Here is a 16,524-nt window from a genome sequence, read left to right as displayed (position 1 = left end):
TATTTCCCTGCAGAAAACATAAGCATGGAAGTTTCAATATATTTGCTGTTCATTGCTAGTTTAATTCCCAAGTTATAGCAGATTTATGTTAATTGCCAACCCAGGCTACTGAGTCAAAAATCTGCCCTGAGGGAAACTGACCTTACCCCGTAGGTTTTTGTGCTGACAGTCTTTTTCCCCATACTGTAGCTTTGAAGAAATGGTGGGATATTTTGGGATAAAGCCAAAGTCTGGTGAGAAGGAGACCACGCCAAACTATGTTTTTACAGTGTGGTACGAGTTCTGCAGCGACTTTAAGACCATTTGGAAACGAGAGAGCAAAAACATTTCCAAAGAAAGGTAAGGTTCTAATAAAGTCATTAATACAATTTTAGATGTCTGGGAAACTGTTCCTTTTCAAACTCAACAAATTATACTCCCATATTTCACAGGCGTCATTGTTTTCTTTCAGATCAACTGGACATCAAGGAAAGATTATTCCCTCAGGGTGCCTAGAAAAATTCACCAAAGGGATGCTGTCCCCACAAAAAGATAAACACATATAATCTGATAAATTACACTTTCTTAACCCCTTCCAATTACTAGTCAGTAAAATGAAAGGAGAGCTGTGCTAATTTGTAACAGATTGCTTCTCTTTGCATTTTCATGTTGGACTACCCTAAATGAGGCGATATTGCTGTTGCAGACAGGAGAGACAAATAAAAGTGAATGCTTTTTCCAGTTAATATACTACACTTGCATCAAAGGGAAGCCCGTGAGATTCAGGCCACACTTAGCACAGTGTTGAAGTCCCACACGCTGAATTTACAGCACCACTTCTTGGTATCCTGCTGTGGACATCAAACTGCATGCCGCTGCATCTCCCACCGTCTCTTGATTTTATTAGGTTTAGTTAAAACCGTTTTTAAGAAAGGCTTCAGCTCAGAGTTTGGGTTGTTGTTGTTGTTTAAAGATAGGTTGGGCTCAACTATAAAAGTACTAAGTGAATTATTCTATAGGTGTTTTGGTCCAGCACTCTTGTATTTCTTTTCACTTTTTCACTCCAGCTGTCCCACTACTGAAAAGACAGTCTATATGCTTCTTTCTCTTAGAATTGCAGTCTCGTGGTTTTCCTTCCTTTCTTTCTTTCTTTCTTTCTTTCTTAATAAATGGTGAATCTGAGCAGTTGCACCCATGTCCCGTGATAAATCTCATGCAGATTGAGATGATATTTTGAAACAGCCAGATCTGTTTTGTTTTTAAAGGAATAGGCAGATTAAATTAGCAAGAGCTCTAAGCAAATGAGGGCATGAGTGAAACTGAATAAATGCATCATTAAAATAATATTTAATAAAAGTCTTGATAGTTATGGAGTCTACATCAATCATGCAAAGGTTTGCACCTCTTTTAATGAGATATAAGCTTGTGCATAACCTGCGACAGATCATAAGCTAGGTGTAAAGCAGACCCTCAAAACTTGTGGCCCACTAAGCCAAAGCTCTGCCATGTACACTGAATTGCTCGTGCTTAACAACTCTCACCCCCATTTTTTCAGACCCAGGAAACAAAAGCTGGAGGTTTATTTTAGCCCCTGGTGGGGCCATAAAGCATGGCTAATAGGATTCATTTTTGCTTGGTAAGTAAGTCACAGGTTCTGCTGGTCTGCTGTGACACTGACATATATTCTTTCCTTGGGTAAATATCAGAGACAGGTCACATAAAAAACTGTCAAGCTGTATGCACCTTAACAGGTGCTGAGCAATGTAATGAGTGTACTTCAGACTGAAATCTTAAGCTTACAACTTTTTATATCTTAAATTCTATTGCCATGTGCAGTAAGCATATAAATTTATTGTTGCTGCTTTGGAATCAAATTACAGTAATTCATCGGTTATTAGCTGGCCTCAGTGTGTAACAGTAATTTTAATCAGGCCCAATACCAGATGCATAAAATGTCTTTAACCATGCTATTTTAAGTTAGGTGCTGACAATCCAGTAAGTTGCCATACTTGTTCTACAAATAGATCTGTCAATAAGGCAGTCTTCAAGCAGTCCCTTGACATCCTTCCTCGTAAGCAACAATCTTATGAAATAGTCCTCACCCTCAGAGGAAAAATGCTTATAGGAAGCATTTATTTCAGGTGTGAAATTGAGCCTAAAAGAAATTCTTATAATTTGCCAGGCTGAATTACCCACCCCTGGGCAGATCTCTTTGTGAATAAGCATCCTGGTCTTTTGCTACAAGCAGCAAGCTTGCAGAGCACTGCTCCTTTATGTATCCCCAGATATTAGTGGGGATCCAAAGGATCATGTAAATGGCTGCTGGTGGTGTTCTGCAACTGCTTGTGCAAACATTAGTGAGAGAGTTGCACAGTTCTATAATAGGTAGGTTCTACAGACATTCTCATGCTTAAGCTTGCATGTGGGAGAATATCTTTGGATTTAGTTTCACTTTTCTCGTTCAACACCCGAGCATGAGGTGTAAAATAGCTAAATGGAAAACAAATGAGCAAAAGACACCTTCCACAAGCATCAATGCAATAACATAAATATTGCAAAGAGTACTTTAAGACATTACTCACTTTCCAGTGACAAAAGCTGGAAGTAACACCACAGAATATGGGATGGACTGCATCAGCTGTGCCCAGGACAACTGATGCAACATGGATGGGTCTCAAAAGACAATTCTATGGATGCAGATGTAGCACCATTCCTCGTCTGGATAGCAGTCAAAAGATATGATTCTTCAAAATCAATTTTAAATAATGTTCATAATCAGGATGACTAAAGAGAAATGAACATTTAAATATTTTTTAACATGGTGGTGGAGTGGTGGTTCTACTCCACATGCAAGACTGAGTACAGAGCTAGGAGATGGTAATGAATTCCAGATTAAGTAATCCAGAAAAAGGATATCATTTTCTGTAGGTATCTTTGAGACTTGAGTAGTACTTCAGGATAGAAGGAATGAGGTTTTTAAAACTTTGTTATAGAAATGCATTTTGTGCCCATAAGTGGCTGCAACCAGCTGGGCTGACCTCTGAGTTGCCCATTACCAGTGGTGGTGCAAGTCACAGACACTCGCACCACTGCTGTGCTAGGCACCCCCTTTCATAAATGGGAATGGCTCCCAGAGACCTGTATATCATGCGGCCTCTAGCAGACACTTCAATGACTTATGTGAAGCAAGAGAAGGAGTACTGACTGCCCTAGTCTCTTGGCCAAGAAACGAGCATGACAGCTTCTCTTTTTCCCACCTTCCCACTGACCAATGGACTTTTCTCCTAAAGGCTCCCAAGCTGCCAATTGGCCATTGGGAAGAGTGGAGAATAAGGAAGTGCTGACACCTCCATGGAACTCAGCTGTGGTGGAAGTTGCTCTTCTTCCCAAATGAGGGCAGGATGTGATTACAGTTCCTCCCTCCTACCTTCTGAGGCTGGCAAGGGTGGGTGGGCCCTAGGTGGGCCCTACTGTACTAGAGTCTTTGTATTAGCGGATGGGGAGAGTGGGAGGAGCTGTTGCCTTCTGCCACCAGTAAGCTTAAAGGGACAAAGGGATCCAAAATGCTCTGGAGGCCCAGTGTTACAGCCTTGCCCCAGGGTTCCCAGGCAGCAACCTGGTACCAATACCATTTTTAAGTGCCATGAATTTTATTTTCAAATACAAGTGACTTTGATGGGATTTGTTACTAAGGCAATTATGTTGGTGGGGCTTGTTATTAAGGCAGTTATTTTATTATATTACTTTTAACCTTTAAAGGTTTGGGTTTATTCTCAGTTTAAAATGTGGATGATTCATTCACAACAATGAGTTGCTGACGTCAAGTATCTGCGTATGACAGACAAGTTGTTTTTATCATTTTCAAATGTCTTAGAAAGCCATGACCCTTTAAAGGTTGTTATCTTATATAGTATGGATGACAGTTGATGGACCACATTTCCAGGAAGCAGAACATTTTGAAAACTGAGAAACAATAATTATGTCTTGCAAACCAATTATTTTCCTATGGCCTATTTTAGGGTAATCATACTTTAATAATGGATAAGGGCCAGTTTTATATATTCAGCAGAATCAAGTAGTAAAGCTTTTCTTGGATTGTACCATTTCAGCTTGTTTGTGGGTAGAGCATGTTGAAATGCTTCCTGTCTAAAAAAAAAAGGGGGGGGGGTCTGCACAGAAAAAAACCATATCAAGAAGGTTACACTGAATCCTTTTCCTTGACATCCTAATGTTCCATCTTCAGAGAGGGCTTTTAAAGATATTGTGTTTGTGTATGTGTTCAAACATGATTCCCCTACTTGCAGCTTCAAGTGGGACCATCCAAAGCTCTTTGTCTTTGTTCTGCTGAATCGGACTGCCCAACCGCAACAACCATCTTCAGTAGTTAAATAAATCTAAGGGTCCACTATTAAGCATTTTTATGATAATTAAAATGGGGAGGCATTTACAATATATTTGGTTCATCCAAATTGTTGCATTGAATGTGAAAAACAGTGAAGGTATTCTAAACAGTTTCCACTGTCTATAGTAGTAGATATACAATATAAATAGTTACCAGATAGTCACACTATTTAGCCTACTATTCAAAAGTTAAGCTATTCAAAGTTTTAAACGTTCACTATTCAAAAAGTTACTACTATTCAAAAGTTACTATTCAAAAATGGCATTTGCTACTTGACGAGTTCCTAAATTTGTGTTGGTGCCAAAATTTTAAAGATTTTTTGTTGTGACGGTGGTTGTACTTTGTTTTGTCACTTTATCACTGAATCTATGCTCAGCCAAGTCACTTAACAAGGCAACATTGCTTACAATTCACACACACACACACACACACACACAGAGAGAGAGAGAGAGAGAGAATGAATGGTTATTTAAAAAATAGATTTGGTATAAATAGAAAATGTAAAATACTAATGCATCCTCATGGGTCATGATGAGACTATTTTATTATTATCATCATCATCCATATTTACGTTTTGTACAACTTATTGTTCTGAGGTTATTCAAAGGACAGTGTAACATCTTATAACAGACTAAGAAAAAGAGGGCTAATGGTAGCTTTGACCATGTAATAGGCTAGGCTGCAAGAGTTGTTTTGTCTGAAAACTACTTGACTTCTAATGTAAGAAAAGTGTAGAAATCTAATTAGATTTTTATCAGACATTTTAGAAGAGGAAACACTTTAACCATGCTGCCCTACACTTAACCTACCATGAAAATAAATTAGCTGCCTGTGTAATATGACTGATTTTCCCCACCACAAGACGTACTCTGCATAGCATATAGGGAATCCAAGGATACACAAAGATATGAACTTTACATATCATTAACAAACACTTTTACACTTCAGACAACAACTCAATTAAGCTGATTCTTGAATTATCCCAGTGACAAATATATGAAAAGAGTGCAGCAGAAATTTATAGCGGCCCAGTGTTCATAAATTTGGAATATCTGATTAAATTAAAAGGAAAACTTGGTTGTTTTGCTCAGAAGGCTCAGAGCCTGATCTTTCTCTCTGCGGCCATTCACACAACCTACTGGATGGGCAGAGGGAAGGCTTTGCAAACCTTGCCTTCCCCCCAGATGATCTTAGTTTGCCTGGTGGAAGTGTGCTCCCAGATGATCCCAGGTGCTTTGTGTAGTGTGGAGCATGACGGATCACTCTGAGACCAGGACTCATTGTCTTGGCCTCTGGGTATCCCACAGTGCACTGCATGCCGAGCACAGTGCACTGAGGGATTCCCCCAGGGGACAGGCGCTCTAGGCACCTGACTCTATCTCAGCATGAGCTGCAAGCAGCTCACACTGACACACAATCCAGGCAGCTGTGCCCTTAACCTTCACAGGGTTTGGCACCGTGGCACTGCCAGCATCCGCATGGATCCCAGTGGTTCTCAGGGGAAGCCAAGCCTAGGCTTGGCTGCTCATGAGAACAGCCTCTTTGTTGCACTGGGTACTGGAATCCCTCAGGGATGTGATACCATCTTAGGGTCAACTTACACAAGAATTTTAAGGGCTAATTTTTAATCTGTATTGGCTGACATGCTCTGCAGAGTAACACAGGCATAACACAGAGTGACTTCAGCATAATGCAAGCAACCACACTGCTGTGGGCCCCTCAGGAAGACCCAGCAGTCTTGCACCAGAGCACAAATAATTAAAGTAGCATTAAAGTAATTAAAGCCCACACTTTGGGAGTTCCCAAAGCCCAGACATGCTACTTTAGGTATTTGCACTCTTGCCATAGGCACTTCCTTAGAACCCTGCAGAAGCATGGGCAAGTTCCACAGCCTGCATGATGCTGTGGAACATGTGGGTCAGTTACTTTATTTTAGTCAGACCCGATTTGAGTATAGACATAGTGAGGCTATTCACATGAGCGTGCAAAACCCAGCCCAGTTTTGCACACTAGTGTGAACCACCAGGATCAGGATTGATCCTAGTGGCTACACAAGCGGCAAACCTACCTATTGAACCACCCAATTAAATGAGGTTAAGGGAGTGAGCACTCCCTTAACCTCATTTTTTTAAATTGTGTGTCAGCAGTGGCTGCTTGCAGCCGTGGCTGGCACACTTGGGGAGGGGGATTCCAGTAATGCTGGTACCTTCCACTTGGTGCACTCCCACTTAAGCCACTCATGTGGTGCATTACTGGGGCTCCGGGTGGCACACAGTAGCACGTCCCGGCACCCCAACCCCTGGAGCTGCGGGGGTGCTGCTGCTCATCTTGGTTGTTCAAGCCGATATTCTGCAGGGAACGTACGTTTAACACTCCTTCCCCTCAGACCACCCGCGAGCTCGTCTCACGGATCATGAGAAGAGCTCTAGTGAAGCTTCCAATGGAGCAATGAGGGTCTTTCCACACTTTTGGATTTCTTACCTGATTTATATACTATTTTCAAAAGAGCTGGAAATGTTATCATAATTATGGATTGATAACCATAGTGCCTGTGATCTAGTGGGAGATACCGGCAGACTCGGGGTAACCCATGGATATGTCATTTCTACAAAGATCTGAAGGAAAAAACCTAAGAGGGACAAAACCCAAACTGCCCCCATGTTAGTCAATGGGACAGAATGTTTGTAGTCTCAGTGCAGAGCTAAATCAACTCAGTGAGGAGAAGAGGAGGAGAAAGAGTGGGAAATTTCTTAAGACAATCCCCTTGTGGCTCCCTCGCCAGTTAAGTGGCCCTATTTTGTTTCTGAAGGGGAAGGAGTTTGACACAGTTAAATGCTTGGTGTTATAAAGTACTGCAGCAACTTCTGAGGGAATTTCTTAGCTTTATGGAAACACTCTGGAGATTTAGACAGATAACCACAATAAGACAATATAAGAAATGTGCCTCAGTCCACTCTGTAGCAGTTATGGAGAAGAGCCAGAGACAGTTGAAGAGCCCTGTTTCTCAATATTAACTCTTGAATGTTAAGAGCTCTTGGGGCTGGATGAAAAGGAGCTGGTACTGAGCACCAATGTACCATCCTGCCACCCCGCAAAGCAGAAAAATGTTTTTCATATGAAGCAAGATCCAAGTCAGAGGAGGGACTCCTGTCTTCCTTCCTAACTTCTGTTTTCCCCACCATGTTCAGCTAAAGGCTCAAGTAACATGCACAGCAGGAATCATCTGCATAACCAAGGATCAACTGCAACATTGTGCTGCAGGTTCATACTTGTAAGAATCAATTTGTTACTCAACTCTTGTGCAGATTCCAGCTGTCTTGCCCTAAAGAAGTGCTTCTGGTGCAGGAATATTGCATTAGCCACCAGTGAGTGGGAATTTGCTACGCTTAGGTAGCCTTTTGAGGAGACTAATTACAATTACAAAATTAATAGCCTCATAAATCCATTAGTCTTTTTGAAAATGGGGTGGAGGTGGGGAGCCTATCCATGAAAACTATTACAAGAACATAACATACTACAAAATATGGCTGATATCCTTTGCATGTCCCACAAATTCAGATAGTAATGATGGAATTTCACACAGTCGGTTCACATGTTTGGCATTACACAATTGACCTTTGGACTTCTGCATATACTCCTCCTCTTCTACATTCTGCTCAATTAATTACTTCCTAATTTTCAGGGGAAACATAATTTCCATTTAATTCAGGACTGCACAACATTGGCTCTCCTGCAGATGTTGGACTGCAACTCCCAGCATTCTTGACTATTGGCCACTGTGGCTGGGGATATTGGAAGCTGGCATCCAACAATCGCTAGAAGGCCAATGTTGTGCAGCCCTGATTTAATTTGAACTGGCAAACTATGCTATAATGCCCTCCAAGCCATGATTGTGAACCATTTTAAAACTGTGAACCATCATTTGCTGGTTCAAACATAATGGCAAGCTTTGATTTGTCTCTACCAGGAATTAAGTGGAGGAGAGAGGGGAGGACGAAAAGTTCATTCCCATTGCTCATACCATGGTTTGCCATTTTGTGGAACTGGACCTAAAGCAAATACTTAACTTTTCAAAAAGCAATATAAATTCAAAGCAATCATTGAGGCTATTCACACACAGAGAGGACCCCGGGTTAAGAGAGCCCAGCCCCGGTTTCCCCCATGCATGTGAACCACCAGGAATCATGCGGCTCCTAGCAATTAGCCCACTTAATTGCCCCTCCTTAAATAGGGTTAGCGGCGCAAGCAATCCGCTAACCCCATTTAGTTGATTGAGGCACCATGGCACAGCTCCGCGCCATGGTGACTCATGAGTAGAGTAGACCCCCAACCTGGAGACAACAGCAAGCCTCCCGGCCTTGGGGGTCTCCCAAGAATGCTCCATGCACTTGCACAGGGCATCCTAGGACTTCCGGAGGCCAGATGGCCCCCGATCCCCACCACCCCTTCTGGCTCCATGACAGAGCCAGTAGTCATGTGGGCAGCCAATCCGGCTGCCCAGAGCTAGCCTAATGATCATCTGCAGGGAGAGCAAGCTTGACCCTCTTTCCCTGCAGAACCCTATTAGGCTCTAGACACCGATCATGTGTAGAGCCTCATTAAGTTGACAGCATAAACCACTGTCAATTGCAACTTAACTCTCCATATATCTATAACTCTGTAAATACATAACAAGCTTAGCAAGGTTGTAACACTTTTTAAAATGACATACTGCAAAATGTAGTTAGTACTCTTTATATGTCCCACAAGTTCTGACCATCATGATGGAATTTAATATGGTGGTGATAATATATAGTGCCAACAAGCACTTAATAGCACTTGTTGATTTAAGGCTCAATCTACTGGTTGCTGCTCCAGTAAGGAAACAATCTGTGGCCAATAATCAGTCTCTGGATATCAGATCGCTTCATGCCTTAATTCCTATTCTTTCCTCTCTCTATGTTGAAAATGAAAAGAGGCCATGGGGTTAAGTAAGCACTGTTTTTTCTTTCTAACCCTTGGTGCAGCTATATGTGTTTCTGTAAAGGTGAAAATTATTCTTTTGCTTTATAAAGGTAAAGGTACCTTAAAACACACAACACCTGTTTTTAACCTCTAGTTATTTTGTATAATTAAGAAATAGTTATGTTTCTTAAAACAGTTCTGCTTCTTGCCTTCAGTTTGATTGTGTCTGAGTTTGAATATCTCTCTCTCTCTCTCTCTCTCTCTCTCTCTCTCACCCCAAAAGTGCATTAGGTAGAGAATATTGTTCCATTCACTTTACATTGAAAACTCAGTTGTTTTACTTCAGTAGATCTTCATTTCTTTTATAATACAAAACTGTTGTTTTCCTATTGCTTTAATTATTTTGCATTTCCCCCACATTGTGTGGCAGTGCACTACAGTTTTAAAGCTTGTTAATATTATTGCTGACACCAGCAACCTTTCTTCTTTATTCTTTCATGTATCTTGACCTTCTTTGCACTGTGATGAGTGATCCTAATTCTTCTTTTGAACAGATCCTCCTTACATATGGTCAGATTTCATGGTTTAAACAAACTGCATTCCTTAAGATCCCCCCCCCCCATTCCAACCAAAGCTTCAAAAATTATGAATGGTTACTGTCTTGAATGGAAAGTAGGTACCAGCTAAGTCACTCGTAGATGAATGCAACTCAGCAGGGTTACACTGTCCCTTCTAAAAGTTCATAAAACCTCATTAAAAGACAGATCTAGTCCAGTATATGACTTAAACATGAATACCCTTGTGTGGGTTAAATAGAAAGCAAAGTACAGATATAAAAGGTAAGCATTCATAATAAAAAATGGACTGTTCATATCAAGATTAGCTGAGACACCAAATAGTAAGACACAATTAAATTCAAAGCAGATTAAAGAATTCGTTTAAAAAAAACAGCTCATAGCACAAAGCCATGGTTATCACCATTTTTGATAACCACATCACACTGGGTATTGACTTATCTGTTGTAACTCTATGTGGAGTATTTGTGTAAAGAACCTTCTTAAAATTCAACCACCAACATTATAAATGGAATGCTAGAGGTTATATACTTGTTTCAATGGTGCTGTGACCCATTAAGGCTGTTCACACAAGCAGCCCTACCCAGGTTTGCACAGACCTACCTGGGTAGGGCTGCTTGTGTGAAGCACCAGGATCAAGTCCAGTTCCAGTGTTGCCCTGCTGGATAGCCCAGGGTCCCGTGGCCCCCCCCCCCCCCCCCCGTTGGGCTTTTACCGAGGTAAAAGAGTAAGAGTGTGCCCTTCTCTCTGGGTTCCAGGTCATGTGTCTGCTTGGGCTGCAGGCAGTCTGGACAGACACAGATCTGGGCACCTAGTTCAGCTGGCTTGCAGGGAAATCCCCCAATGCATCATGTTCCTCAAAGGGTACATTGAGGGATATCTGGAGGCTGGGCTGTGTTCACTGGCCTCCAGAATGTCACACTGCCAGGAGCAGTGTGGCTCATGTTGGTATGCTATCCACACATCCCACAAAAGAAGAAAGACCATCGAGGGGGAAGGTAGGTTCCATGCTGCCCGCCCCACACCACACAAAGGTCATGTGAAAAACTCTATTGAGTCTTTTTCTGACCATCCCATTTGAAACTTGAAATGGTTTAGAAAAGGAATCTATAATGTTTTCCATTCCTGAAAATGCTAAAACATTTGGCACAAATCTATAGAATGTATTAGGAAAACATAATCATTTAATTTTTACACACAGACACAAACACCAAATCCAGCCAATTGTCCTATTGAAATCAACAGGACTTAAAAGAGCTTAACTTTGGTTTTAAATTAACAGAAGACAATATGTATTCACATACAATTGACCTGTGGAATCCTCTGGCATGAAAACTGGTAATGGCTAATAGTATGAATGAGTCAAAAAATGATATCATACAGAATTCATCCCACTATTGCCCTGTGCTAAATTGAGAGATCCTATTGTAGGGCTAGTATTATGATGTTAGTGGGGATCAAAGCATGTAGAAAAGGTTCATGTCATGCCTGAGTTTATTGTTCAGTCAAATCTCCATTTAAATTCACATCTTTCAACCAAATCTTTATTTGGATGCACATCTCTAAACTCTTCTGGACTTCTTATCATATACAGCAAGCAACTCTATTTCGTTTATTGTCTTTGGGATCCTTCTGTCCGATTCCTGTAACATGGTAACATGGTATCTCATTTTAGCATATGATAGACACACCAGCTCAAATTTCAGGACAAATTCAAATAACCTACTTTCTGTTTTCCTATCTGCATTCAGGGAAATGTCCACAGTGCCCTTTTCCAATGCTATTAGTTAAAATTGTAGAAGACCTGGGTGCCAAATAGGGATGGGCACAAACGGCTCATGCAGGCATGGGCAGGGCAGGGAGAGGTTCCCTTAAGAAGCAGGTAAGCAGATCCTTATCTACTCTGCTGCCTCCCCACCGTTTTATCTGGCATTGTCTAGCAAAGACTGCGGCACTATTCCCTACAGCCTTTGCACACGGAGTCATCAGCACACACATGGCGTGCGCACAGGCGTCAGGGAAGTAGCCACTGTAGCCTTTGCTAGAGCAAGCACCACACCCGGAAAAGTGGTGCAGTGGAGTAGGTAAGGACCTGCGTACCTGCTTCTTAAGGGAACTGCTCCCCGCCCCACCAAACCAGTTCAGCTGCTGGCACTCAAGCCAGTTCGGCACTTCCCAACAGAGGCATCGAACCTGCTCATGCACATCCCTAGAGCCAAATACAACTTCCCTTCTGTACAAATGTCTTCAGGAGAAACGTTCCTTGGGACCATGATGTGTCTCCCATGTGCCCCCTGCAGTTGCTGTTAAAAAGTAAAAACAAAGACAAGTGAAAAGATATGTTTAACATTGTCTAGTTGGCCCATTCATTTTGTTGCCTGCTCATTTTAAGGAACATGTCTTCTCTTCATTCACATGCAAGTATTCACTGTTGAACTTCCCTTTTGTAATAAACTTCTGGTTTTTCATTTTTTTCTAATGTAAAGAGCAAGTAAATTGGGGAAAGCCTGATAAATGTACTCATCTTATAAGGAATCCAGCAGTCAACCTATTTAGGTTACATCCAATCATGATTATTCTCATTGGCTATAGGCAGCGCCATGTTACTTTTAAAAACTAAGAATTGTATGCTAAAGTGAAAAGTTGGTCATAAGAAATGTTTAAATTGCTTTGTAACGTGTGCAGTTTTTAAACTAGTACCCAAGTAGGAAAGGAAAAATCAGACAAACATTAGTCATATATAACAGTATGTTAATCCTTTGAGATTTAATCGCTGAATGCATAATTAATTGTAGCGTATTTCTGAATCGCTTATCAGGGCACTGAATAAGTATGGTTTGAAATAAGACCTCTAGAAAGTAATATGACTCTTCCCTTAAGCAAGAACAATGAAGTCACAGAACTAAATAGCTATCCAGTTGAAGCATCAAGTATACAAGATTTGGAAAAGCCATTTAGTTTATTTTTGAGTTTTTTAAACTATAGACGGGGTGCACAACAAGCAGTAGTCTTATTAACCTGAAAATGGCAAGAATATAGACTGCAGTTAAAGGAATGAGGTACTGTATTTGAAGTTACTAATTAGCTATAAACAGAACCCAGGTTTGGTCTGTACAAGCAAGCTTGGTTCTCAGTGGTTGGTCCCCCTAGCTGTGGTCACAAGGGCCAGGCTAAGGTTTAGGACCCTGCTACTATGTTGTCCAGCAGTCCATAAGTGAATGAATTCCTTTCAGTCCTGGGGGCAAAAGTCAACTGCTGCACTTGGAGAGGTCAAAACCTATTCTCCTTCCTTGATACTGTGAGACCTAACTCTCACTGACAGGGATCTCATAGGGCAGAGCTGCACATCTCTGATCCTCCATCTGTTTGGGACTAAAGCTCCCATCATCTCCACCAATAGTCTCCAGTAGTCAGGGATTATGGGTATTGTAGTCTAATAGCTGCAGGAGGGGTGAAGTTGTGCAGCCCTGTCATAGGGAATGCAGTGTATATCTCCACATGTACTTCACTTTTCATGTCGCCAACTAGGAATGTGCCCAAACAGGCTTGGTCAGCCATGAGTGGGGCAGGTAGTGGTTCCCTTAAGAAGCAGGTAAGCAGATCCTTATCTGCTCCGCTGCCACCCCCATGTTTCTGGGTGTGGCGCTTGCTCTACCAAAGGCTGAGTGCAGCTGTGACACTGTTTCCTACAGCCTGCACGCAACACCATGCTTTCCATGCAAATAATCACTGCACGTGCGCAGCAGCCATGTGTGTGTTGACGCCATGTGCAGGCTACAGGGAGCAGCACAGCAGCCACGCGCAGCCTTTAGTAGAGCAAGCTCAGCACCCGGAAAAGTGGTGGGGTGGCAGTGGAGCAGGTAAGGACCTGCTTACCTGCTTCTTAGGGAACTGCTCCCCACCCCACTGAACTGGTTTGGTTGCAGAACTGGTTTGGTTACAGAGGGCCTTCTCTGTAGCTGCTCCTGGGCTGTGGAATGCACTCCCAGCAGAAATCCACAATTTGAATTCTTTATTGGCCCTCAGGAGAGTCCTTAAAACCTATGTTTGGCCTGGCATTCCAGGGTTTTAAAATAGTTATAATTGGTTTTAATGCCATAACCTGTTTTTCTGGGTTTTTTAATTGTTGTGATTGTTTAATTACTGTTTTATGATGTTTTAATTGTTAATTGTTTTATACTGTTTTATAATTTTTGTTTTAATTGTTAACTGATTTTAATTGTTTTGTTTTTAATTGTAAACTGCCATGAGCCATTTTGGAAGGGTGATATAAAAATTGACTAAATAAATACATCCACCTGATCATATTATCCCTCCTTCCTCCCACTTTCCCGACAGCTAGTGGCTGACATCCAGAGCAACAAATAGCTTGTGGAAGGACTTTATATTCACACACAACTTTTTGCTAGCTCATAGTGCTAAGTCTGGAGCTTGCATTTGCACAATTGTGTTTGCGGCACACCTCATTTATTTCAATGAGAACCTTTTTGTGTGCAATCCCCATTTTTAGTGCAGCTAAGCCATCCTCTTGCACTAGTGCAACAGTGATTGTTCTGCATGCAGTCCCTTGCTCTGGGTATCGGCCAATGGATACATCAGCATCAATGTTATGTCAAATCAGATTCCTTGCTTAATCAGGAATCTTAACCAAATTCAGTTCTTTGACCATGGGATACAAAAATGCAACTTTTTAACCAAGATATTTGTAAGTCTGAACAGAGCAATGGCAAACTAGAGCTTCAATAGCTTTTACCCAGGTCTAGTTGAAACAGGATGCCTGGTTGGTTGGTTGGTTGGTTGGTTGGTTGGTTGGTTGGTTGGTTGGTTGGTTTCTATGGCATGTAAAGGCATTGCCCTAATTTCTCTAAAAATAGTGGTAGTATGCAGGTAGAAGCCATGGCAGGGCCCTCTCTGCCCTAATAAATCTAATATTTTCCTGAAATGTGCAGGTTGCTGGATATGAATGTATCCCTCCATTGATTTTTTTGTTGGAGCTCTTGCTAAAGCAGATGTGAGCACAGATCACTGTTGCTAGATTGGAACATTAGTGCAATTTTCCATAGAATAAATAAACAGTTTACAACTTAATCCACACATTTTAGTGGAACAGATCCTGCAAAATTCATGTGGCATCTGCACTAAAGTCTCAAATCACCATGTACAGCCACAGGCTAGTGCCAACCTTATGGCGTAAGGGCTACATCAGGCTTATGACAGGATAAAATAATTGCCCCCATAGTACTGAAATGTACTTCAAAACTGTTGTTTCACCTAAAACTTATATAGTCCATTAGGATAGCACTAGTGTTGGGTTACACGGAATCATTTATATAGTGCTTTAGAATGTTTGGAGAATTACTGTATTTTGTAGTATTCCTTGCCACAATTCCTTTTATCTTCATAGGCAGATGATAGAATCGGGGGGCGGGGGGGCCCACTGGTGTCCCCCCCCCCTGGAATGGGGAATGGGGTGGGCACCAGGATTACCTGGTGGTTTCATGGTAGGAGGCAACACTTTTTAAACATTTTTTAACATTTGAAAAAAGTCTTGTTTCATACCTCAGTTTCTCAGCCACTATGCTACACCATCTCTGAAGACTTGTGGCCTCAACTGCTAATATTACTGTATCGTCTCCTGCTTTGTTAGAGATAAGAGGATGGCTTCCAGTCTACCTTTCAAGATTGTCACAGCTGTTTGATTACTGCGTTGTATTCTACACAGATTCACAAACTCCATGCTCCTCAAAGCACCTTTCATTAGCCGGACAGATGCCATTTTTTAGGTTCTTCTAATAAGACATGTTGTGCGTGTATTTTGTTTCAGACTCAAAGTGGCTCAGCAATCAGTGAGCAAGTTAACTGCAGAAAAGAAGGTGGAAACAAAGAAAATTAATCCCACCGCCAGTCTGGTATGATGTGTTCTCAGAGTGACTCTGGTTTCTCGTTCTTTTAAATAGATTTGTGCCAGGAAAAATAGTCTGCATGAAAACAATCCTCAAAAGCTGTCTCGGTTTTGTCACTTCGCTCTGACTCATCGGTGTCCTTCTTTCCTGTTGCATTCTGTACTGTTTTCACAGTGTTGTGCTCCTAAAGATTCCCTTTAATTTTACATTTGTCAAATGGCAAAGAGCAGATTGAACAGGCCACTAATAAGACATTTTTCTCTTCCTTTTCTACCTTTGGCACTCTGTTTATCCTGGCTTGCTGGGTTATGTCTAGCATAGCTTGCTTTTTTGGGCATAGACAATTGGAAAATTCTTTTGCCATATTTGGATGCAACCAATACCAGCTGGCCAAATTAATGTGGATGCAATTTAGCAGCAATATGTGTAAAAACTGTGCTTAAATCATGCTTAGAAGCACTGCCACAGGTACAGTCTGGTATTAAAGGCTAAGTATAAGGGTAATACTGGGAGAGAGCATTGTTTGGCACTTTTAACAATTTAACATGAAAGAAGAATATAGGGCAATTTATGTATACATATGTTAGCCTATATTGGCTCTAATTCAGCTCCAGTGTGTATATTTTCTCATATAGGTTTTTCATTCCCCTCTATTATCAAAGGAGTTTTTAACTTGTACCATGAAGCTTGTACCAGTTCATTGTACGGTCCCAAATTGTAG

General features: G+C 41.5%; 1 protein-coding gene across 2 annotated transcripts in view; it reads left to right on the top strand.

The window, feature by feature from the left end:
* The window catches only part of FMN1 (formin 1), a 180,254-nt gene that overhangs the window by 158,308 nt on the left and 5,422 nt on the right, over positions 1-16,524 (top strand). For both annotated transcript variants that reach the window (XM_053285241.1, XM_053285240.1), the window contains 2 exons: positions 190-339; positions 15,725-15,809. In XM_053285241.1, coding sequence (XP_053141216.1) covers positions 190-339; positions 15,725-15,809 — 235 coding nt within the window. The remainder of the gene's footprint in view (positions 1-189; positions 340-15,724; positions 15,810-16,524) is intronic.

Source organism: Hemicordylus capensis, chromosome 1 (genome assembly GCF_027244095.1).
Source record: "Hemicordylus capensis ecotype Gifberg chromosome 1, rHemCap1.1.pri, whole genome shotgun sequence".
NCBI lineage: Eukaryota > Metazoa > Chordata > Lepidosauria > Squamata > Cordylidae > Hemicordylus > Hemicordylus capensis.
Note: the sequence above shows the minus strand (reverse complement) of the source record. Positions and strands in the feature narration are given on the sequence as shown.